The sequence below is a fragment of the Podarcis erhardii genome, assembly GCF_964252035.2.
Source record: "Podarcis erhardii genome assembly, chromosome: 14".
Taxonomy (NCBI): Eukaryota; Metazoa; Chordata; class Lepidosauria; order Squamata; family Lacertidae; genus Podarcis; species Podarcis erhardii.
In genome coordinates this window covers 11,120,579-11,147,275 of record NC_138503.1, presented here as the reverse complement: position 1 = coordinate 11,147,275, position 26,697 = coordinate 11,120,579, and the positions used below count along the sequence as shown (strand labels likewise).

General features: G+C 41.9%; 1 protein-coding gene across 1 annotated transcript in view; it reads right to left on the bottom strand.

Moving 5' to 3' along the window:
• ATOSA (atos homolog A) overlaps positions 1–24,312 on the bottom strand; it is a 48,728-nt gene extending 24,416 nt beyond the window's left edge. The window contains exon 1 of the mRNA XM_081838810.1: positions 23,446–24,312. Within this exon, the coding sequence (XP_081694936.1) occupies positions 23,446–23,461 (16 nt within the window). The 5' untranslated portion in view covers positions 23,462–24,312. The remainder of the gene's footprint in view (positions 1–23,445) is intronic.
• Between the last annotated feature and the right edge of the window lie 2,385 nt (positions 24,313–26,697).

Sequence of the window (26,697 nt, the reverse complement as noted above, 5' to 3'; positions counted from 1 at the left end):
TCTAAATCACAAACAGGTCTCAACAATTCAACAGGACTTGTAAAATAACTATTGATTATTCCAACAGCCTGTGATTTTCTAAATTTCAATCAAACATGCCAATTATAGTCATAAAAAGAAAGTATTTTTTCCACCTGCCAGTACAAACAGCAGCAGGACATTCTAATACAAAAAGGTAGCATAAGCATTGTCACAATTATGATCAAGGCAGTGGGATCTTACAGAGATTTATAGTCCAAAGGCAACTACCATAGTCCAACTGACTAAACAAATTCACATACTTTGCAATGTTTACATATTGGGATTTTGTCAGGTTTGGCGATTATTCTGGTTCAAAATAATTCAGAATATAAAATAGTTTGCAAATGAGTAAAGCTAGAACTTGCCCAATGCTTCTGTCTTTTGCTAGCAGTTATACAATGGAGTTATTAGAGATTCATGCAGATACCCGCCCAATCAGGCACTTGCCGAAAGAGTGTTTTTAAAAACTTTCCATTAAAACAAAGCACTATGAAAAATATTACAACATTTAAAACAAAGGGCAACAATTTGACAATATACTACCTCGGCAGTACTTGGAAATTGAGGTGGATTTCATAAAGAAGTTCCATGGGCAGAAAAGGATATTGGAAGGCACTGGTTGTGAGCTCAGCTTTGGTAAAATACCTATGTTTTGTAATCAGGTCATCAGACATGTTGAGTCCCCGACAGAGTGATCAGCTACAACTAATGAAACTTGAGAAGGTCTATTTTAAATTCTGTAACTTTAGACTATCAGTAAACATACACAAGTTCAAAGTCAGCACAGCTTAAGCTCATATCCCAGGATAGAGTGTTTTCAGTACAGTATGTTTTACTGGAACTGTATTACAGATCCAGTTTTTAAGCAGGTGGTAAAATATTCCCACAGAAATTTTATCTATTTGATTCTAAGAACAACTTTTACTTTCTTGATTAGGTGAAAGTTAGTCTTTCTGTGGTCTATATTTAGCTATATATGGCTAAAATGTTAACCCATATATGGTAGAAACTTTAAGCATATCTACTTGACTGTCCCAGGAGTCAATGGAGCTGCTGTCAGGTAAACATACTGAGAACAGAATACTAATGTGCATAAACATCAAACTAACAGACCAGGGAGTCCTTTACATACCGGTAAGTATCATTTAACCAGTGGTCAACGACTCATACATTTCGTGAATGTATACTCAGTGCTTTTTTTTCTAAAAAAATAATAATAATGTTTAGGGGGTACTCTCATTTTCCTACTCATATTGAAATACTGCCCCACAATGAGGCCAAACTTAGATTCACAAAATGTTTAGGGGTATGAGTACCCCTGCGTCCTCCTAGGAAAAAGCACTGTTTATACTTATTTATAGCATTTGTTTATTGCAACAATTTTACTCCAAAGAGGACACGGTGTGATTTGCAACCCAAAACCCTAAAATCCAGATTGTAAACACACAGACACACAAGAGTACATGAAACAGTATTTAAAAGGAGATAATTGCATGAAATATAGCATTATCTGGAGTCACAGAATGTGCAGGCTGATCTCCCATGGTATATTCGCACAGCTCTGACCTAGTTTCACCCGTTATCCCAGAGAGTTATCCCAGTTGCAAGCCTCTCCTGAGGGGAGGTTATTGTTGCATGTGTATTTTGTAACAGCCTGTACTGTGTATTCTTAGAACATATTTTTTGAGGGCCAGGATTCACAGCTCAAAATATACAACTCCAGCGTTAGTCCCACCCCCACTCCCTTGCAATCAAAACAGTTTAACAGCTGCATGGCTTTTCTAATCAAGTGCTGCATTCTTCCAGCCCTGAATAGGGAAAAGGAAAGGAGACCCAGGAACAATGCTGATATAAGATCTAATAAGGAAGCATTAACATGGGGGGGGGGAGGTTCTCTTCCTAATAACTACTCAAGAAGTTTCATATAAAAATTAGATTGAATTAATATTAAGGCAGACAATGGCCTAAGTCTTTTTCTTTTAGGTCTTTTGCTGCCAGTGAGTGCTTTCCTATGACTATCAGGTTGGGCCTAAATGCAAGGCTGTTCTACATTCTTACACATAAGACTCTGAACATAGGAACAGATTTCATGACTACAGATTCAGCTGACAGTGGGAACCTCTTGTTTTGTGTGTGCTGCTGCTTCGCTCCCCTCCATACTATGCTTGTTTCTCAAGGCTTAATACTGAGGGGAAAAGACAACATACTGGGGTAAAATTGATTCCAGTGCCTTGTTCCCTAGAAGCCTCTAGTTCAGGTAAGGGAAACATTTGGCCACCTAGATGTTGCTGAACTACAAAGCTGATCATCCCATGCCATTATTCATGCGTGGTGGATGGAACTGATGGGAGCTGCAGTACAGAAGCTCCTGATGTGCATTAGCTTCTTGGGACAAGGGCTTAAAAGAATAGCAGGCCCACCATCAGTAGCAGTACCACCAAAGAAGCCACAAAGGATGAGGGCACCAATCCCCTGTGTCTCATCAGTCTGGTTCCTGGGTGAGAGGCAGAAACAACCAAAAGGGGAGGCATGGACTTAACCCAGCTTAACGGTAGAAGGTGGAGTGAAGCCATTCATGGACACATACTCAGAATACATAATGGATGATTACGGAACGGGTGCCAGTGTTGGAGGCATTTCTTTTGGGAGGCTCTTTATTCAGGGTTCTGGGTATTCAGGGATGTACCTGGGTAGAGGTAGTAGAAGGGTCAGATTCCCTTTCTTCAGGGGGTAAGGTAGAGTAATCAGTCAGATGTAATTGCATACAAGGCCATGGAAGCACTTCCACAAACCTAGCCAATGCTCTTCCATCCAGAGGACATGTCATTGTGATACTCAGAGGACTCAATCCCAGAAGCCCCAGTACAACCCGAGCCTCCCCTGCTCCATCAGACAAAAAGCCTGCTAGAGTGGGCTGAAACCTTTTAACTGAAAAGGCACGTGGTTGTCTCTGAAGAGTTTGCAACTGGGCCAACCGACTCAAATCTGCTGCTCTCATACGGGGCTCAAACTTAAGTTTGTTGCTAAAGCAACGTTTGGTTTCTGCTTTCCTATAGCCTTGTTGCAGTGGAGGTCTGTGGTTGTAGGGCAGGGAGGCCTACAGGTACAGCAACTGGACATAGGTATGGGAAGGTGTAGATGACTACAAACTGTCTCTTCTGCCAGCCCTATATGTATCTCACAGGTATCTGGGTTGCGGCATCTATGGCAAGGTGATATTGCTTTCAAATGCCAGGCCAATTCATAGCAAGATCTTGCTCATCTGTGACATTCTTATATAGATGAGGGAGCTTATATGGATGGGTGGGCTGGGTGGAGCTGATCTGATTCAGCTTTGCCCACCCAAGTACTCGGTGCAACATCAACCTTGGCTACAGGGGAGGGTGGAGGAAGTTGTTGTGGTCCATAAAATTTCCATATTGCTCACCATAAAACCTCCCCGCCCTGTGCCACACCTATCTCAACCTCTGCACATCAAATGCTGGTCTTAACCAACATAGCTTAACATAAATTGCAGGTTTCGGGTGATGGACTGAGGGAACCAGATCCTACAGATATCAGAATATTCAAATACAATGAGAGAAGTCAAGCAACGTTACAATTTACTGCACTGCTAGTTGGCAGATACTGGAAGTTTATATTGATCTCTCCCATTTGATGAGATTCTGGCCAATTAGCTGGCTTGACATAATCAGCCCCACTGCCAGCCCTGTATTTCCAACTAAATGTCTGCTTCACATGGTGATAGGGATGAAAAGAAAACTTCTGCGGTAATCTATCCCAAAACCTCTCCTGCAGCCAGAATGGATAGTGGGATACCATCCTCCTGGATGCATTTAGAGCTGAGAGTATCCCATCCCAAAAGGCAGGGCCACATTAGGGCTGCTAGTGGCAAAAGATTAGGTGGTACCCATTTTTGACACCTTTGAGTGTCCACCAACACACTGGCCCTGTGGTAAGCTCCAGTTCAAGGAATGCAAAAGCCCTTCTTCAATTGGTTAACTGCACACCCCCCCCCCCGAGGATAATCATGGAGGGGAAAGAGCCCCAAAGAAATGTATGAAATAAAGCACTGAGAGGCTTCAAATATCACTGTGAAATGTATATAAAGGACTGCCTCTCTGAACAGAAATAAGACTAGGCAAAACATTTATTTTGACTACGTTGACCTTGTCCCAGAGACAGTTGTGTCCACCTGTCAAGGTCTAACCTTGCTTACACAACTATTCTTTCCACTTTTACCTTTCAATTTCTCAGTATGTTAAGGCTGTAGGATGCAAATAAAATTGCCAGGAATCATAGAGGCTTCAGGGTAGGATTTTGTTTAAGGTCTTGAGTTCTGATTTAGACCAGTTAATGCTATAACTCAAGAGCAATCCACATTATCCATGTGGTTTGGGCAGGTATCATGCTTTCTGAAAGTAGCATGTCATCTACATGTAAGAAAATCTTGTGCTCCTCTCATCCAACATACATCCTCTTGATGCAATGGTTCATACAGATTGCACAAGCCAGTGACTCTAAGCAGAGATTTAAAAATAAGACATGGAAGAAGGAAGTTTTGCCCAGTCTACATCTCTAAAGCAAAGGAAGAGAGCGCTCTTTAAATCATCACTCGCAATGTGGGTACCAAACAGTAAAGTTCTACCCAAATTAACATTTCCCAACATAACCCAAAGGCCTTCTATGCACTTGTGTCTGCAAAGGGCCAGTGTACGCTAGTGAATGCTTTCTCTGCATCTGACAAGATGAGTGCTGAAGGGGAATCCTTACATTTATTCAGAGTCACAAATATCATATTATCAACCCCCAGGTTGAGTTTTAGAACTCTCACCTGATTTGGGTGGTTTAGGGTTGCCATCGCCTCCTATAACTTATCCTCCAAATCACTGTAAAAAATTTATCAGCATTAATCAGTGACATTGGCAGACAACTTAAAGTACAATATTTGCCTGGTTTAAGAAAGAGATGAGTGCCTTATATAGGGAGAGGGGTGAGACTTCTGTTCTACAGCTCCATAGTAGGCTGAAAGTAATATTGGTGCTACTGCTATATGGCTTTTGTACCATTCAACTGGAAACTTCTCCAGACTTGGCTCTTTACCATTTTTCATTTGCTTAATGAAGGGACCTGCAAGAAATATCAACTGGTCTGCATTCAACTGTGGCAGCCCCAGCCACACAAGAAAAGTCAGTTTGCTGACACTATAATTCAAAATAAATTAAATTGAGCACTAATTTCCTTTGGTGAAAAATGTGCCTTATTATATTTATCTTTGATTAGAAGAATGTGGCTTTGGGGGGGGCAGGTGGATGCCAATAGCTGGCTGAGATGTCATGTTCTTGCAAGGGATTAGAAATATATTCCATGAGTAAGGTTTTCACCCTCTCACCCACACTTGGCAAGCCCTTTCTTTCTGTTTATAGGGGATAGTGTGGCCACACAAAGACTTTGCTGGCGTTCCATTCTACTGCATAGGATATTGTGGTGCCTTTCTACAACCCCTCCTTGGAATTTAAGTGCTAGTGGCAGTTCTGCTGCAAAAGCTTCTTGAAGGAAACCAGATTACCTGTGTATTGACACATTTTCGTCTGGGTTTTGGTTTAAGTATGTGTTATATGGAAGTTTCCTATATTGTTGCTGCTTGCCTTTTGATATCTCCCCTCACGCCATTGGAAACCTTACTGCTTATCTGGAGTTCCTCAATCGGATCAGTTACAGCAGACAAGTTCAATGAAATACAGCTTCCCCACCACTACTGATACTCACTTCCTCCCCTGGGCCTGGTGTGAACGGAATGGGCACCCTAGAATATGCCTCTTGGCATACATTCAGCAGTTCTCTGTGGAAAGCCTACTCTAAGATTAAGATACAGGAAGTTTGCATATCATTTTCATGAATATATGGAAGCCCAAACCACAGCTGGTAGCTTTTAATTGACTCTTTAATCTGGAATTAACTTCTAATGTAAAAACTGCGACAGCTGCATTAGAAAAGATTTTAAATGTACTTGAAAACACACGACTATGTTTAGAAGCCTTTCTATTTGCCACCTTGAATCTGAGCGCTTCTATTTTCAGACTTAACTAAAAAAAGGCATACTTCAAAAAACCAAAACAGAACGTAACCAAATAATGTTTTCTTTAAAAAATTGATTAAGATTAGATTCTGAAGAGCCCACTCCTGTGGAGCATTGGAGTCTATGTTTGAATAATGGACAATTACAGCACAACCCACATTTTCTGTCTAATCATGACTTGTGGAATATATTAATTCCACTGTCCTGAGGTTGAACTGGAAAAGGCACTGAATCATAATTTTCAGAAATCAGAACAGGCACATCCATGTTTATCAAACTAGGATACTGATATGTTTTCCAGTTCCCCACAAATTACAGGTTATTAGGCAAAGATTCCAGAATCATAATGTGTTAAATTTGCACCCAATAATGCAAAGCTGTTGTACAAGGAATAATAATGAAATTATATTAGTTGAGTTGAAAGGGAGAAAGCCAATAATTGACAACGTTCTTGCTCCTGCTCCCTTTCCCATCCACTATTTTGCATTTTTATTTACTATTATTTATTTCACTCAATAATTGCTTCGTATAAAATAGCCCAAAGTGATTTAACAAGAAAAACATTTCATCTAATACAGTTACCAACTGGAAAAAAAGCCTCTAAATTCCTGTTGAAAAATGGTTTTCAATGAGTGCTGAAAAGACAGGACCGGTCCACCCATGAAAAGGGTGAAGCAGCTGCCTCAGGTAGCGGAAGTCCTAGAGGTGGCACCCCTCTCGCCCCAGTGGGGCACTTCCCATTTATCCTCAAATGGTAAAATGGGATGTGTGGCCCTTGTGAAAGAGTAACAGTGACAGCACCTGCCCGATAGGCAATGGCAAGAAGTTGTAAAGCAGAGTGGTTCAACACACAATCCCAAAGCCTTTTTTGGTAGCCCTTGGCAACATTTGACTCGCAGCCCTAACACCTGTGCTGCCTGGCTTTGGGAAGATTGAGTGATCTGACAGGGTCCTTGAGTCTTCCTGCCTCCTTCCTAAAGTCTAGTTGGCACTTTCTCAGCTTAGGGAAGGAGGACGGAGAGTTCTAGGACCCTGCCAGAGCCTCATGCCTCCTTCTCAAAGCCCTCTCTTAGCCGGTTTTGGGAAGGCAGTATGAGGACTGAGAAGGGAATCAAGTTTTGGCCTTGCTTCCCCCCCTCCCCCACACGACAAGGCAGTGTGTGGCCCACAGGTTCCCAGTCAAAGTACTCTTGTGGCCCACTTGGTATGACAAGTTGGACCACCCTGTTCTAAAGGACAGGTGTTACCACACTAAAAGCCCACTTCCTACATCATACAGAACACTTCTCCTGATGAGGGGATATTTGCAGAAGGCCCTCTCTGGCAGAGCACAGTGACTGGGCACAGAAGGGGTGAGACAAAGCTTTTAGATCTCCTGGTCCCAAGCTGTAGAGGACTTTGTACACAAATACCAGACCCTTGAACTGTTGGCCATTTGAGGAAGCATCCTTGCATCTCAAAGCTGCTATTTAGCGGTAGCTGAGCCTTGTACAGTGGTACCTCGGTTTGCAAACTTAATCCGTTTCAGAAGTCCGTTCTTAAACTGAGGTGTGTTTTCCCTAATGAGGCCTCCTGCCGCCGGTACCCCTCCACCGTTCAGCTTCCATTCGTAGACTAAGGTAAAGTTTGCTAACCAGAACACTACTTCTAGTTTTGCGGAGTTCATAAACAGGGCTGTTCTTAAACCAAGGTACTACTGTACTTGAGATTGTATGGCTAGCATCATTCAGTAGACGTACTGTCATGAATCTCAATTTAAACAAATAAACTTTTGATTATAGCTCCCAGGTTCTTGCTAAATGACAATTCACTGTTTTAGGTAACTTTCTAGCTAACGTGCACAATTTTAAAGCTTCCACAACTTATTGAATTAAAATTGGAGTTGCTTAGGGCACATACATGGGGTGGGGAGTTGTTTGCCCAACTCAAATTGCTGCACAATAATTGGTATACAACTATTTTCAGTCCGGTCTTTTTCAAGTACAACTCCAATGACAAGCACATTGGAATCTGCATTACAAGCAACTTTTGATTGATTTTAATTTTAATACGTTCTCCAGGGACCATGACGATATCTAGTTGCAGGAGGATTTACAGAGTGCCTTGTCAAGGTAATATGATGGCTTGGATTGGTGGCACAATTTTATGGTGCCTTCTGTATTGTTCCTGGAGGATGGATCTCAGAATGTAGTACCAATGGCCTTTTAGGTTCTAGAAGGATCGTCTTGTTCCATTTGTTATTCTCTCAGCCTTTCATTTAATTATTTAGGTCATCTGGAGTACAGTGTTGTCAGCATGCTCATCACTCCTCCACTCACACTCTTTCTACCTAGTTCCAGGGAAACTGTGGCAGTTCTGAATCCATCTGAGGTCAACTGAGGACTTGATGTGGCCTAACAAATTAACCTTAATCCAAATAAGATGGAAGTACAGATGGTAGGAGGGAGGGCAGATCTGGATAGAGGTACTAAAACAGTTCTAGAGGGGGCGGAACTCCTCCTGAAGGATCAAGGATGCTGAAGGATCAAGAACACCAGGTCTTGACCTTAGTCCCAGACAGACAGGTAGTGTCTGTGTCCAGAAGCACCTTTGCTCAGTTTAAGCTGATGCATCAAGCACAGCCTTTTCAAGGGTGTGGGAACCATGATCCTGCCACATTCCCTGATCATATCTAGATTACTAGAATGTGATCTACATTATGCTGCCCTTGAAAAAGAAATGTCCAGAAGCATCAAAATGCAATAGTGATGTTATTGACAAGAGCCTAGCCTTTTGACTGTATCACATCAGTTGCATTATCTCCCTCCTCAAATAAGAGATTTCTCAAATATACATCTGTGTTTAGTCTTTTATAGCAACTACCGAGGTAATAATGATCTGTAGGATTCTAAATCTTTTCATACCTTGTGGAAAACTGTAGCGACTCCCACAGTTAACAAACCATAAACTCTTTGAGACAGCATGAAACCTTACTGTTTTATTTAAAGTTTTCTGGGCACAACCACAGCAACTCAATCTGCCCAAGCTGCAAAGATACAACTGAAATCTTGCCGCTTAAGAACATACTATCCTTACCTGGGCAGTGTTTTGAGAATTGCTTTTAGCATACCTGCAAACCAAACACAAGAGGGAAAGAAGAGTATACAGAAACACATGTAGACATATTGTGATATAGAACTTTGGTTTTTTTTTGCCCAAAGAAGTCAGTCACACTTATTGGTGATTCCACTGCCAAGTCTGTTAATGTTGCCCATGCTTCAGATAGAAAGTCCACTTTAAAATATTATTCTGAGTGCCACCTGTACTTTATCACCTCAAGTTTAATCATTGCTTTAGCAACAGCAAAAGTTAAAACACTGCAAAACTGCTCCAGTGAGATAGGGAAATGTCACAAGCCCCAGCCAATCAGCACTGAGCACAGCCTGCTGCTGAAAACTAGGAGAAACAGTTTCCCCTGAACTTGTTCTGGCAAAGAATTAGGTACACGTCACATGTAGCAAATACACCGTCAAGAGTTCAGCAACTCCTCTTTTGTGTACATCTGCACACAGCATTTGCTTGAAAATGCATAACTGGAAGAATACAAAACCCACACTTCACCATAGTGGTTTTCTTTACAAAGAGGTTATTATGAATAAATATCTGGCCTCTATTCACTTTTAACACTCATTAGTGTGCTATTCATTATGGTGCTGGAGGAGACTCTTGAGAGTCCCATGGACTGCAAGAAGATCAAACCTCTCCATTCTGAAGGACATCAGCCCTGGGTGCTCACTGGAAGGACAGATTGTGAAGCTGAGGCTCCAGTACTTTGGCCACCTCATGAGAAGAGAAGACTCCCTGGAGAAGACCCTGATGTTGGGAAAGATGGAGGGCACAAGGAGAAGGGGGCGACAGAGGATGAGATGGTTGGATAGTGTTTTCGAGGTTACCAGCATGAGTCTGACCAAACTGCGGGAGGCAGTGGAGGACAGGAGTGCCTGGCGTTCCCTGGTCCATGGGGTCACGAAGAGTCGGACATGACTAAACGACTAAACAACAACAACAAAGTGTGCTATTCAAGAGACTTGTGCTCGCTACACATTTTTGCCACATTTTCTTCCTACAAAACTCTTGGCATTACAATGATCAGAGAAAAAGAGCCTCATGGGATTTTAAGATTTCATCTTGCAAATCCTTTTGTAGAGGAGTCAGAGAGTCAAAGTTAAATCAAGCAGTTGCAACCAAGTTTTCAGGGAATTGATTTTAGAATTAGTTGCCTTTGGCAACTGTACTATAGGAAGTGTATTAAGCATTACAGGTGACTATTTCTGGAACAGGTATGATCTGCCTCAACCTATATCTAAGGACATGAAAAATGTTCTCATCAATATGAAATAATAGTTCCTAATAAAACTAAATATATACATTGTATAGGAAAGATGCTTGTCATATATAGAAAAGATAATACTATCACCAAATGGACTAGACCGGAAATGGGAAGAACCTGTGGTTTTCCAGGTGTTGTCAGCGCCTGGAGGGGTGACTGCCTGGGAACAAGTACACTGTCTTGGGCTCCATGGCAGAAGGCAGGTTATAGATGTAATAAAGTAAAAACACAATTCGCAAGTGATGTAGAGTCTAGAAAGAAGCATAGTTAGCAGAAAAAGAATGTAACTAAAGCAAATGCAGAATGCCTTGGTCTTCTCTCAAGGTAATAAAGCAGATCACATCTCTACAAACCTACCATCAAAACCAGAGTTTTCCCAGGAATCTTTAGTTTATCCTATTGGTCACTAAGGGCATGTAAATTATTTTAAAACTACAGATGATGTTAAAGACATTCCTAATCATCATCATAATTTACCACTAGAACTATCATATTGCAGCTTATGTAAAAAGAAAAAGATGCATTGGAAAATGGTACCATTTCCTTCCGCTGAGATTTTCCAGAAAAGTTTGGGCAAACATCCACCATGGATGGTTTAGATACAGATGTTCTGCCTCAGAGCAAAGAATGATGTTCATCAGAGACAGAAAGCATGTGTTCTTTCAAATGTTGCTGGTCTCCTAACTCATCCCTGACCACTGGCCATGCTGAGTGGGGTTGATGGGACTTAGAAAGCCACAAGTTCCTTGTACCTGGTCCACATATACCTTCCAACTCTGTGAGAATTATATAAAACCTAAATTGTATAATCTATGTGTAAAATGTGAAAAGATACAGGTATTACTTTTAGTTTGAATTCATATGTTTTATTGTATTTATATCCTGCATGATTCAATCAATTTCTGGAACTAGCAAGCCCATTTCTTTCAGTTACAATGCATAAGCCTGCATAAAGGCAAGTATAAATTGATTTGCAATGACATTTAGGAGAACTCCCCTGTGAAAGTTTGTGAGAAACAGAGCATATATACATACAGATCACTAAACAAGGGTTTGTTGCCATTCAGTCTGACTATTTTAAGGGATACTATATCATATAATTTACCTTTAAATTGCCTTCTTCAAAAATGTATTTATTCTATTTCTAAATAATTTCCCATGAAACATGTACAATGTACTTACATATTTTATTATATTTATATCCTGCATTTTTGCCATTATAGAATGCAAGGCAATATGTAAGGATTTCCCATTTCAGCACTGACCAGACCTAGACCTAACTTGCTTCTACAAAGGGGTCCATCATGTGCCCTTAGACCACAAGTGTGCATATACTGAGCAATGATCCATAAGGTGGCCATAAAACTGCTATTGTGTTGCTTTCTAATATATTTAATTGGCTGGTCTGATTCATGGAGGATTTCTTGTAGCTTTTTCTTCTTCATATGAGTCATTCTAAGACTTTATAACTAATTGGAGAAGTGGTAAAAGCTCCCAGAAGTTCCACAACAGAAAGACACACACACACACACACACATTATTTTTATTTGTTTGTTTATATAAAGGAAGTTGTTATAGATACAGATAACTTCAAACAAGACAGCATAACATTATAGAGGAATCCACTATAAAAAGTGCTAAATCAGGGCTGGCCCAACCATTAGATAACTGCCTCAGGTGGCATACTGGGGGAAAAGAACAAGGAGCAGGAGTAGCAAGTGTTGAAGGACAGAGATGTATATGCAATGTAGCCTACCCTGTATCCCCATCCCATTGGCAGTTTGACCTAAGATTCAACCATCAGTCCCGTTAACTTTTGTACATGAAAAGGAGTCTGCCATCATGTCTTTGACCTCAAGGCAAAATCTCCTGAACCAACATTGGGTGCTTATGGGAACATTATGGCCTGGCCCAGTTATTTGAGCACACTCCAATATGCATCTAGAACTCCTGTGTGAGTGGACTTTGCTTTCTTCTAAGGAAGTCAAATGGTAACTCTGTTCATGCAAAGGAATGGGCATGCAGAGTTGCCCCACTCAGTAAATGGAACAGGAAAACTGCTTCAGGGCAGAACTCTTCGTTATGCACATTGAAGCTTCCAAAATGAACTTCAAGCCTGAGCACATGTCCGCAGTGACCAGGGCTACACCCTCTCAAATTTACCATAGTCTTCTATGGAGAGAGAAACTATAATCAGGTGTATGATGCACATGTGGAACCTCCCAACACCTACCCCCCCCCAAAAAAAACCCCTGAGAAATCCATGCTGCTATGCCCCCTTTCTATTGCAGGATGATAACTCGGTTTTGGAACTTATCTATAAATATGCTGCATAGCTTGAAAGAATAGCTACTCTGAAAGAACCTTCAGTCCCCTTTGCTATCCCTAGCTGCAACATTCTTTCGTAGCAAAGCATAAGATTTTCCTAGACATAAAAAAAAGAGACCAGTGAGAACATTCTTCTGCCTTCAGAGGGCATGTTAGATACCACCATGATCACGTTAATCAAATGGTTTTCCCTTTCTAGGCTATCAAGAGATGCTCCAAATACAACTAACATCTGTGTTACCAGGTCACAATTAGACTCTTGTGTTTCTCAAAAACCTCATCTGACTCACAACACCATTGGTGAAAAATGGTGTGGGGGCTTTCAGTGTTTTGTTAACTGGCTTTGCAGAGCAGTAGCTTAAAAAAGGTACATATCACCTTATTTAATTCCAAATTATTACTTTTTTTTTATTAGTATCATTAAAATCTGCTTCTCAAAACGGCCAAATGGCTGGGTGTTATTTTTATAACCTCTCTTTGGACCAATACAAGCAAGAGATTGATAATGCTGTATTTACTAGCACTAGATATACTAGTAGAATAATGTAATCATTTCCTTGTGTTCTGAAAGAACTTTGACCTATATGAACAAAAAGCACACACAAAAGAACTACATTGTCAGCCAAGTCTTCCATTTTCACTGTGAACAATAAAGCAAGCATTATGCCTGGCTGTTAGTGGGTCTTCTATGGCAAGTAATATACATCTCTGATATCCAGTATAAAATGCCATATAACAGGGAGAATATGCCAAAATTCTGATACTTTTAAAGTTATTCTGAAAACCTTTAGTTAGTTTGAAAAGGTGTATTACTGGAATACTACAGGAAGAGAAAACATGAAGCTATGCAAAATATAAACTTAGTATATGGTAGTATAATTTTCATGGCATTAAAACTGAATGAGCTTCGTGATCAATAATGGAGCTGTTCAATAATCAAACACACACAGACTAAATTTCACTACCTACTACTGAAAGTGGCTTTTTTTTGGTGAAGTGGTAAGTTCCTCTCTCACATATCATTTCTCCTTTTTCCTTTCCACCTTTGTTCGGAATCAACAATGATTTTCATTATTGTTTATCACCACAAGTGAGTTCTAAAACTGTCACAAGGAAATTATCCCTGTGTAAGATTTCCATGCAGACAAAAGACAAACTGCAGCTTATAACACCAAGTATACAGAATAGGGAAGAGAAAAGAAGAAAAACAGTCAGGGTTCATAAACAACTTAAAAACATTTAAGAATTACTCCTTTCTTTTTACACACCTTCTCTGTGCAGCCCTTTGTTTCCACTGTAAACCATACTGGAATCGGGCGGAAAAAGTAGTTGCCTTCTGGCAGCAAAATGGGCTACACTGTCAGTATCTCGGGAATCCAGATGTCTGCAGTGGCTAACACAAAAATGTTCAGCTTTGGCTACATATTCAGCCTCTCTGTGCAAGACATTTTTTTCCACAAAGAAGGCAGAGTAAGAGTGCACATAGCAACAGAACTCGCAGCTGATTGGACGGAAGGCGTGCTTCAACCCTTCACTGCTCACAAGGTCTACTACAGTTTCCTGTCTGTTTGGCAGTAGTATCATGTTTTCTTTTCTCCTCTTATGAACCCAGCTGTGTTTGGGCAATTTGAGAGCAAAGAAAAGCAGAACAACAAGAAGCAGGACACACTAAATGTGGCACTGAGTGTTGCTATTATTACAGTTCAAATATAAAAAGATAAATGGCATTTTTAGCTCAACATACCCAAAATGTGTACATATGACAAACACAAGACCATTTGTTTTGAATAGTGGTTTTGCTCACAGTATGTTAATAGTTAAAAAGGGGGGGAAACAACACATACACTGTTGAGAGATGTCAATTGATACTACTATTTCTATTTCTACTCTATTGGAAATTATTTCTACATGTATGTAAAGTTAATAAAGTTTGTTAAAGGTTCTTCACATTCTAAACAGCCAGGATTTTTCCAGAGTCAAAGACTGAGGAACAGAAACATGCCCTCTCAGTGTACAGAAATTTAAAATTTTAAAACCACACAATTTCATTTACCATGAAGTCTGTAAAATTTAGAAAGTTTTCACACAACAGTTGCAGCTTTTAAAGCAGGCCTCTCCAACCTGTGGCCCTCCAGATGTTTTGGCCTACAACTCCCATGATCCCTAGCTAACAGGACCAGTGGTTGGGGATGATGGGAATTGTAGTCCAAAACATCTGGAGGGCCAAAGGTTGGGGATGCCTGTTTTAAAGTCACAGGGCCAGATAGCCAGGATGAAGAACAAGCCTCTAAAATCTGGTTGTGGTTGAAAAATCACCTGGAAGGCCTAGGGCTGGAGTAAAGAACCTGTGGCCCTCCAGATGTTGTTGGATTTCTAACTCCTATCATCTCTGATCATTGGTCAAGCTGACTGGAGCCGGGGTTCAAAATTAGCAGGGAGCCAGGCACATTTTGCACCTAAGGATTCTCCATTTGCGAGCACCTCAAAAAGTCTGGGTGCCATTTTTTGCACCTGACACTCAAGGATTACTGAAATGATTGTGCTTTGAAGTCTCAAAGTATATGTGTTAGAAAATGTTTAGAAGTTTAACAATAAAGAGTAGAGTATTTGAGAAACTCAAGTATGGTACCAATATTTTTATTATAAACACCAAATTAAACGTGTATTAACAATTTTTGCAAAAAATGTGATATTAACAATGTGTCACTTATGTGAATTGTATATTAATTCATGCTTATCAAAATAATAAATAAAAAGTGTTGCCAACTCTCACACACCCTGTGACAACTAGACATTCTGTTTGGTGCCCACAACCCAGGTCCCAGAAGCCATTTGGCTCCTAGCTTTTCTACCCCAGTTTCTAACACTGGCTGGAGCAGATGAAGAAGAAGAAGAAGAAGAAGAAGAAAAAGAAGAAGAAGAAGAAGAAGAAGAAGAAGAAGAAGAGGAGGAGGAGGAGGAGGAGGAGGAGGAGGAGGAGGAGGAGGAGTTTAGATTTGATATCCCGCTTTATCACTACCCAAAGGAGTCTCAAAGCGGCTAACATTCTCCTTTCCCTTCCTCCCCCACAACAAACACTCTGTGAGGTGAGTGATGCTGAGAGACTTCAAGAAGTGTGACTGGCCCAAGATCACCCAGCAGCTGCATGTGGAGGAGCAGAGACGCGAACCCGGTTCCCCAGATTACAAATCTGTCGCTCTTAACCACTACACCACACTGGCTCTCATGACAGCTTTCCTTGTGGTACAAGGAAAGAAGGGCCTTTGTGAATCTTTTATGTCCAGGGCATCAGCAGATAACAACGGGGGTAGGAGAATAATGCTGAATCACCTTCAAAAACCTCTATCTTGTTAGGATTCAGTTTCAGTTTATTGGGCCCCATCCAGCCTACGACTGCACCTAGGTACTGATTTAGCACCTGCACAACCTCACCTAACTCACTTTGTAGAGAGAAAAAGAGACCTGGGTGTTATGAGCATACTGATGGCAGTTCACTTCGAACAGCTTCACATGGGTGTTAACACAGCAATGGGGACAGAAACAACTTTGCAGAACCCCACAACCCAAGAGTCATAAAGTTGAAGAAGTGTCACTCAGTGCTACTCTCCGATAACAACCCCTCATGTAGAACCGCTGCAACACAGTGCCTCCAACTCCCATCCCAATGCATCGCCCCAGGAGGATATCATAGTCAATGCTATTGAACATGGCTGAGAGATCAAGGATAATCAATAGGGTCTCACTTTGTCTCTCTTCCAGTCAAGGTCACTCATCAGAATGACCAAGGCTGTTTCTGTCCCAACTCTGACCAGAAGCCAAACTGTAACAGATCTAAAAAAAAATTTGCTTCTTCCAAGATTATCTGGAGTTGTACTGCCACAGCATCTCAAATACTTTCTCAAGTAGCAACCAAGCAATAGTTGTTGCAACAGTGTGGCTGGTACACCAGCAACATCCTCACTTTGTCTCTTTGACCCAAAACCAGGTATAGCCCCTCAAACCAGGGGACATGAAGGGCTTCATGATCACCGTACTCAGGTTGTCGAAGCTGGGTCAGATCAATGATCCAAGTCACTTAGAAAGTTTATGAACACCACCAGTCCTACGACAGAAACCTGCAGCACCCCACATTACTTTCTGACAAGGTAGTGAGGAACATTTGGTGGTCACTTTTTAAGTTTGGTCAGTCAACTAGTAACATTGTCTAGCCCACACTTTACTAGCTTCTCCAGAAGAATATCATGGAGGACATTGTCAAAAGCTTTACTGAAATCAAGATATGTTACATCTACAACATGCCCCTGATCCACCAATATTACAACTCTAGAAAATAAAATAAAATAAATATATAAATATATAAATAATAGTCTGGCATAAATTGTTGAGAAAACCATGCTGGTTCTGAATAATCAAAGCATCCCTTTCCAAGTGTTCGCAGAACAACTGTTTAATTATCTGTTCTAGGACCTTTCTTTGTATCAGTATCCAGCTGACTGGTCGGTAAAGTAAAGGTAAAGGGACCCCTGACCATTAGGTCCAGTCGTGACCGACTCTGGGGTTGCGGTGCTCATCTCGCTTTATTGGCCAAGGGAGCCGGCGTATAGCTTCCAGGTCATGTGGCCAGCATGACTAAGCCACTTCTGGCGAACCAGAGCAGCACATGGAAACGCCGTTTACCTTCCTGCTGGAGCGGTACCTATTTATCTACTTGCACTCTGATGTGCTTTTGAACTGCTAGGTTGGCAGGAGCAGGGACTGAGCAACGGGAGCTCACCCCGTCATGGGGATTCGAACCGCCGACCTTCTGATCGGCAAATCCTAGCCTCTGTGGTTTAACCCACAGCGCCACCTGCGTCCCGACTGGTAGGTAGGTCAATATAAAATAATGGCAAATGACCTCTCATTCTAAAAAAAGCCAGAAATATGTTTTAGCAATAATTTTAAAAAACAGATTAAAGAAATAAAATTATAAGTTGGTACCTTAACAGACTGCAGTAGACTTTTGATGATGAGCTGCAAATCACCCCTGTATCATACCTGCTGATGTGAATATCACACTGCAGGATATACACATAGAAAAACTACAATACAGTCAAACCTCATGTTGCATCCGCTTCAGGTTACGTCTTTTCAAGTTGTGTCCTGTGGCAACCCGGAAGTACCTGAATGGTTTTGCTGGGTTTTGCCACTCGCACATGTGCAGAAGCTCTCAATCGTGCTTCGTGCATGCGCAGAAGCGCTAAATTGCGCCGCATGCGCAGGCATGGCGCTTCTGGATGCAAACGCTTCAAGTTGCAGACATGCCTCCGGGATGGATTACATCCCCAACTCAAGGTTCCACTGTACTGTACTCCCAATAGCATGGAAAGTATATTGCAATTCCACTTATAGCTTACAGCACTAGAAGCCACTTATCTGGAAGCATCCTGCTTGAAAAAGGACAAACTAAAACTGGTTAAACAGCCTCTTCCTTTAACATGTGAATCAATCTGTGTCAGAGCTAGGGACTAGGTGTTGCTGGACTACAGATCCCAACATCAACCATGTTTACTGGGGCCATTGGGGGTTAGGAGTCAAACAAAAGCTGGAGAGCCACATGCTCCCCAGATCTGGTCTACACAGTGGTCTGAAGAATATTTCAATTCCTAGGCATAAATTTGAAAGCATCTGGGTAACAGAAAATGAGTCACACACATTACACTGTCATGTGAATTATGAGTTTCTTGCCCATTATTGTTTGAAGTATCCGATTCATTACTATTCTAAACTAATTATTTCACCTTATTATTAATTTGTTCTTATAGTTAGCCTTCTTGTTTAATTTTTAATTTGTTTGTTGCTTCCCAAAATCAAGGGAGTCTCAAAGTAAGAACACTAAGGGAAGTCATGGGGGGTTTTTTTCATACTATTCACTCTGAAAGTGGCAGATCAATATGAAGTCCCATTGCTCCCAGAGGCACTTGTTGTATTTTCATTCAAAGTCCAGTGTGGCACCATAAAAAACTGATTTTCAGAACTGAAATATTAGAGTGGTTTCTGACTAAATCATGCTCAGAGCCGACCCACTGAAAGACAGTGGACAACTTAAGTCCATTGGTTTTTCAATGGGTCTACTCTTGAGTATGGCTTATACCACTCATGCCTTTTTCTACCAACAAAGATGGTTCCATCCAAGGACTACAACCATGAATTCAGAATTGTGACAGGATTACTGCCATAGATCCAGCCAGGCCTCATATAAAGCCATAAAAATTAATCAACTACAAGGATCCACTGCTGAGTAGAAAGAGATAGGTCACAAACTTAACAGCTTAAAATATTAACTGAATAAATTACAGTTGCTATTTCCATTTTTACTTTCAGTACAAGATGAAAGCACATAATTACTACTTTATTATAGTTTGTACTTCACTGTTTAAGATGTTGTCTCCAGTAAATGCTCAATTATATTTTAATCCACATCCTCCATTTTCCACCCAAGATTCTTCTTCATCATCAAGTTTTCACTTAATCTTTGATTACTAATAAAAGGTCAGTAGTACTAACAACTATGCAATTTTGTTTGGCAGCAACAGAGCAGGTGAAAATTAATTAGGAACCGAAACACCAGAAAGTCCTTCATCTACACAAAAAAATCAGAGCAACTTGCAATTCTTTTGTGTCTGTACACTATATACTACAATGGCACATCTGTTTTTCCCATAATTAAGGCTTGATTCCCCACATCATTATCCAAACCACCAGACAATAAGATTGCCATCTGAGCCATCTTTTTCTAGGATTTCCTAATCCTCACATTTCTTATAAAGTAATCCAACAAACATCACAGATCTCTCCCTTATATTTACTTTTCAGGAGTACAAGCCAGTAGCAAGAAAAACTGCCAGAACAGCTTACCTGCTAGAACAGGATGCAGCATCACTACCACTTCATTGCCTCATCCCTGCATTTACCTGCGGCTTCTATAACTAGAAGCACAATTTAGGCAATCTTCAGAACAGCTGCCACCACCCTACTAAACAGGAAGTAACATCACCTGGAGCACATATGCCTCTTGTTTATTATTCATCATCCTAAACTGAATTTTGCACCTCTTATCTGCAAAGATGAACACAATCCTATGCATGTTTACTTGGGAGGTAGTCCTGCAATCTTCAAAACAAGCTTACTCCCTGCTAAATCTAAATAGAACTATCAAATATGCCTGTTGGCTATTTACAAAACTCTCAATCTACAATTACAGAGTTTCGGGTTGTATGTGATAAAAGTTAGAGATGATACATCAGTGGGCTGGAGTTGGAAAGTTTCAGTTGTCATAAGATGCTAGCGTGGCTCAGTTGGTAGAGCACGAGACTCTTAATCTCAGGGTTGTGGGTTTGAGCCCCATGTTGCATTGCAGGGGGTTGGACTAGATGACCCTGGGGGTCCCTTCCAACTCTACAATTCCATGATAAGCAGATTTACTTACAAATTAATGGGACGTATTTCCAAGGAAGAAGCTTTAAGGCTTCCCTGACACATGACAAGAAAAAGGAGGTCCCCACATTTCCACAGTAGGTACGGTAAACCATCTATTTCCAGCAGCATCTGAAGATGGGTGATCACACTGCCCAGGACTTGTTATAGATATGCATATCCACTTCTCCCCTTCAAATTACTAGATATAGTAAGTAAATTGGAACTAGGTTTTTTGTGGAAAATAGTTTTTAAGGTGTTTCTTTACAGTTTTTCAGGTGGACCTCACCACGCAGCTTAACAAAAATTACAACAATAAGCATCAATTTTTTTAAAAAAATATTCTACTTCTCACTCCTCTCAGGGCAAAAGAGTCATTCAGACACCCCTCTGGTGACAGTTGAAGGAGGGAGGGGGCCCTGTGGGAGATGAATGGTGACAAATCCCCAAGTTTCTTTCTTCTCCCCTCAGGGCAAAATGAATTAGTCTACAGTCTTATACCCTCATATCTGGAAGTCTCCATGAACTCAATGAGATTTATGAGTAGAAATGTATATATATGACTGTGATGCTGTCAGCGGTACTTTAAAAAGTGGTTAAACTCTGACTGATTTAAAAGCAAAACAGAAATGGTGGCAGTTCCCCAAGCCTGGAGACCAAGATCTACTAAACTCAATGATGCTTATAGGATTCAATGGAACACTATTTACTGCATACCTTAAGCTTATATAGTACAAGCAGTTGGGGGGCAGAGCGCTCTCTCTGACCCCTCCCCCTATCTTATAAATATAAGATACCTCATACATTTTGAATATGTTAACTGATGCCCTTTATTTCAGAGCCAAGTTTCTAAACCTACATCAACCCATCTTTTCTGCTACCAAATCAATGAAAATGCTTCTCAGTGTCACTGACAAAGAATTAGTAATAAGTGACCCCTTTCATCTGAATACAGGAAGTTATCTTATTCACTAGCACATTATTTAAAAGAGTTTCATTCTATTTTTACTTCTAAATGCATGTTTTTCTACCCAAAATCCTAGATCAAACAATCACTTTGAACTTAAGTTCAGCTATTATTACTACTACTACTACTACTAATGAAAAAGACAAAACTGTTACTGATTAACCAAGAATATCATCTGGAGAAACAGAAACAAAACAGTTCTCCTTTATAGCCAAGTGTAGCACAATTTTCCTCCTATCTGTCCAGTATTAAACAGACTGTACTGCAGCTTAGTTAAATGCTCTGCTCATCCTGTGTCCTTCACTATTAATTTGCAACTAATGGAAGCAGGTGATTTCATGCTTCCCTGTGGTGCAGCTGCTGTTGAGTGGGGGGGGGGGATCACATGTAAACATTTGCATGATTATGCCTTCACAACTGCATTGGTAGGATGAATTTAGGCCATAGTTTAACCCTTTGTAGATGGTTCACAAAGAGTAACAATTTGTGGACAGTTAAAACTATGTGCATTGGAATTATAGTTCTTATTTCCTTTCAAAACTGCAACTGGCACTTAAAGTTCCAACTTCACCTTGCTGCTGCGAAAAGTAAGGCAATTTAAAGCATATTTTGCTACTGTTACGCGGCCTGATGTGTCTCAGAGACATTATAATTTCAATATATCAAAAGTTCTTTTCTGCAAGAAGCCTTCATTCACCTTTATTTCAACTGCATTACACTGGCTGACTACTCTACAGCTATCTCACCATAAATCGCCACTGTCTCATATCAGATCTATTGTGCCAAAGCTTTCATAGTGTGAAAGGAGTTACAAATACTGAACTTCTGCTTTATCTCAGTATATTTAGTAATTCCTGTTTTCCCTTTGAGTATTTAGGCTGCAAACCTAAGAGCACTTATTGGGAGTAAGTACCATTGAATACAGTCAGCTTTACTTCAGAGTAAACATGTTTAGAATCATATTGCACACGACACAACTGAAGTCAAATAAGGATTCTGCAAGTAGCTGTCAATACACAATGCTCCTTTGTTTGACCGTATCCCACCAGTTTCTTTTCTTTCAAGATCAAGCAGTTTTAAAACAGCCATGACACATGTACTTCTGTACATTCACTTATTTAATATATTAATCAGAAAATAACATACTTTTTCTAACAAAAAAGGATACTCAATAAGCAAGCATCTCAAAAAACAAAGCACTTCCCAGGTACTGTAAGTGCCTATAGGATCACAGCCTTGATACTTTTACACATCCTCAACCACTTTAATATATAATCTTACATGCCTGAAATGATTCATATAGTAACTGACTGTGTATTTAAAGTTATGGAAATACAATACAGTATAGCAAAGATATTACTCCCGAGTGCTCATTGCTCCAATGTGAGATATGAAATTTAACCTGCAATCCTGCAGATGCTTGAGACATCGGTAGTACTTACTTCTGAGTATACATGCATAGGATTGCACTGTTCACTAAAAATAATGTTCAGGCTAGTTACAACAGTGAAATACATTATTGCAAGCAATAACTAATGATGAATACACAGTTGACATTAGAAGTCAGGACTTGCTTAACTCTAGTGGCGTGAACCATTTTTACAACAGCTACACAAGTTCTGAATCAGTAGAACGATGCTATCTGACCCACTGAATTTAACTACTAGCCACAAACACAATTAAAGGAACTAGAGCAGATTCTACCAGAAGTGGTCAGGAGAATATAAATAGAATGAAAGTTTTAGCTGCTTTGCATGAGTTTCGATGCTGTCCTAACGTGTGTTTATATCATCCATTTATACAGAGATTGAGTTGCTAACAAAATTCCTGATAGCAATCTCTGCCAGATTTTTTTTTTCATGTTGCAATTGTATGATAATAGCCTAAGCCTAAGCACAACACTGTTCTGACATTTAAAATGATCCTCCCAGGGCAAAGGGTATTTTTCACAATGAGTTTCTGTCTTCCAGTTCTTGATTGATGAAGTAAACCCAGCTCTTTATTGACAAAGTCAATCCAATAAATTTTCACAACCTCCTTAAAAAAATAACACTACAGACACTAACAATAATTATCAATTTCAGGCATTAATCCTTCTGAAACCCTCTCCCCCCCCCCAAATGGACCCAGTACCCACCTCATCACAATATTATCACCACCCATTAAAAAAAACCATTTATCCAGGATAAAAATGTTAAGCATAGGATTTTTTATTGAATCATTTACCTCGGTCAGGCTTCATTTTCAGTCCAAATCTTTCTTCTTCTTCTTCAAGGAAAAGGGGGGTGGAAGGGCTTATCCGGGCTATTTTCTCTCCCTCTTCTTTGTAGTCTCACTAATGCTGTCTGCAGCTAATTTCTCTCTCTCTCTCTCTCTTTTTGCTATTGTTACAGGAATAATACAATAAAAATCCCCCCCCCCTTATCCTTAACAGCTCACAAAAATCTGTAGCTGCTAGGCCTCCTCCTGGCATTTATTGTGGTGGCAGCAGAAGTCTGCTGGGAGGGGGGGGGGAAGCTAGACCCGGCCAATGCCTGCCTTCTTCCCTCCCTCCTTCTCTCTCTCTGGATCTTGCCAGTGTGTCCTTCTTTAACACGGCGTCTGAACAGGTCTATTTATAACCTGCCTGGGCCAAAGCTCAGACAACAAAAAGTTAAAACTTCCCCCCCGACGCGTATGCAACACACTCGCCCGAATCAAAAGGCTCTGAATCACAGAGCCCCAGGGCAGGGTCAAGCCAGGCTGGAGTCCATTGCGTTTTACCTGTTCTACGGAGCCAGGCAGGAAGGAGGAGGAGGGAGAGGGAGAGAGGGCAGAACTCCCGACCTCCCTCCCCCAAATTCCCTGCTCGCGCGCCGAGACTAAATAAAAACAGTCTGACAACAGCCGCCGACGCTCATTGTCATAAAAGGAGGGAGGGCTTTAAAAAAAGAGGAGGAGGAGGAGGAGGAGGAGACGGCGGGGAAGCCGCGCAGCGCAATGGGCCACTTTGTTCCTTAAGTCCTCGGAAACGCGTAACAACAACAAAAAAGCCTCGCGCTGTTCGTGGAAAATCAAACAGCACCTGGATTGAGGAAAAAAACACACAACCACCACCTTCCTCCTCCCTGTTTCCTTGGCTCGGCTCGACCCTCACCTTACACAACCCGGCCGAGAGGGGGAGGGAGGAGGAGAGAAGAGAAGAGGAGGGATGGAAGGCGACTACTTCTTCTTCACCGCCCCATCGCTCAAGTCCCGTGTCAACGGCAACCGCCAGCCCCTTGCGGCGCTCCGGGCCCTCCTCGACACCCGCCTCTCGCGGCGCGAACCCCCGCCGAGATCCCGAGGCGCCCGAAGGTGCCTGACGCGCGCGGCGGCCAATAAAAGGCTCCCGGCTGCCGCCGCCGCCGTCCTCCTCCTCCCACTCGGCCCCTCACCTGCCCCGCATGAGCCTGGCTCGCCGTCCCGCTCTCGCGCGCGCACCTCAGCGGGTCAAGGCAGGCTGTCGCAGCAGCCGCCGCCGCATCGCTCCCGCTCCCTCTCTCTTTCTCTCTCTCCTCCCCACAACCCGCGGCGACTCCGGAGAAGGAGGCGAGCTGGGCCTCCTCAAGCCCTCACGCAAACAACGCGGCGGCGGCGGCGGCGGCGACGCCACCCGGACCTGCCCGCCTCAGTCCAGTCTCGACGAGCAGGCTCTCCCTCCCCGCCAGCCGGGCTGTTGTTGCTCTAGAGGCGGCTGCCGAGGGTTTTCCATGACTCCGCCGTGCCCTCCTCCGCTGACTAACTCTCCTCCTCCTCCTCCTCCTGACACTTCTCTGCCTCCCAGCCAAGCGGGCCGCCGCCGCCGCCGCCGCCACACGCTCCCCAGTCGCGGGCTGAGGCGGCGTCGTGCGAAGCGGGCAAGGGAGTTGGGCAGACAAGACCCGCTCGCGGGGAAGCTTAACGCGCGAGGAGGAAGCGGGGTGCGGGGAGAGGCGCGAGGGTCTCTGCCCCGCCTCCCATGCCCCGAGCAGCTCTAGGACCCTCCGGGAAGCCGGCCTTAGCCGCCCCTCTCCTCGCCTTCCCAGGCGGGCATCCCTCCCTCCCTCCCTCCGCCCGCCCGCTCCCCTCCTTCCTCGCCGTCACTATCTGGTTTATTTTGCCTTGTCAAAAAAAAAAAAGCCACCAAAAAAAACACGGCCGACGTCACGTGGCCCGCCCGTGGCCAATCCATTTGCAAGCTGCTCTTGCCTTCCACTTGTTTCTAAGCCTGGCGAGGAACTGCGTTGTTATGGCAACCGAAGCCCAAGTAAAAGTTGGGCCTGTTGAGTAGTGAGAGACCAAAACAGGCCCTGTATGTTTTTCTTATTAATACAAACGCACGCACGCACGCACGGCCGTATTCCCAGGATCATAGGAGAAAAAAAACTAAATGCCGATGACGGCTTTTGCTTTCCTACTTTTGTGGGTTTTCGCCTGAAGCTGAACAGAAGTTGGGAAAGTTCTAATGCAAACAGTGTTTGCCGGTGCAAAGTTCCTCAGTCTGAGCTCTTAACTTGGGACAGAAGTCATTGTTCTTTAACTTCCTTACTCCTACGTGCAAAAATCATCCAGACTCCCCATGCCCTCTTCAGTGTCAGGCTTCATTGGGAAATCTTGACGTGAAATAAAGTCCTCATTTTACATGCAATCATCTCTTCTCATTCTGGTTCTAAAACCCAAACCTTGGGGGTGCAATTGCACCCTTTTGCTGTACTGCTTATACAGAAGTAAACCTACTGTGCAAATTCTAGAACGTTGTCACTTGCATAATAGTGAACAATGTCCTCAAATTTCAGCTGCTTAGCATTCAGTTTTCTTTCTGTTTATAAAAAGGGTACTGAAAAGGCATGGAGCAAATAAAAGCCAGAAAGTCCATTGTTTTCCATAGAGGTGTCATTGAGTTCCAGCCCGAAAATAACAAAAACTGATGCAAATGTAGGTGATCAGTTTTCTTTTTTGAAAAGCGAAAAAGGACCTGGGCCAAAAAAACCACCCAAAGAAATCATTGTCACTGTGGTGATTTCCCTACCAGTTAGTATTAACATATTGGGTTTTTTTTAATCTCCTGTGGTATTTTTCAAACAAAAACTGATAGCAGTCTGAATTGCCTTTCTGCTTTGGGACATTTTACATCTCCAAGATGCACTGGAATTTAACCTGGAGTAGAAAAATGTCTCAGTTTTTAAAATAATGTTTTGTAGGGTAGGTTGAGGTTAATTGCATTTGACATCCTCTGAATAATAGTTTTGTGTTTGGTAGCTCTGGAACACTTTACAGAGAAATGGCATAGACAGCCTGATTCTATGCATCTGAAGAAGGTATCTGAAGAAGTGTGCATGCACACGAAAGCTCATACAAAGAACGAACAGTTGGTCTCTAAGGTACTACTGGACTTTTTATATATTTCTGATTCTATGCATGTTTACGCAGAGGTAAGTCTCACTGACAATTCAATCTTATGCAGCATTTAGCACACAT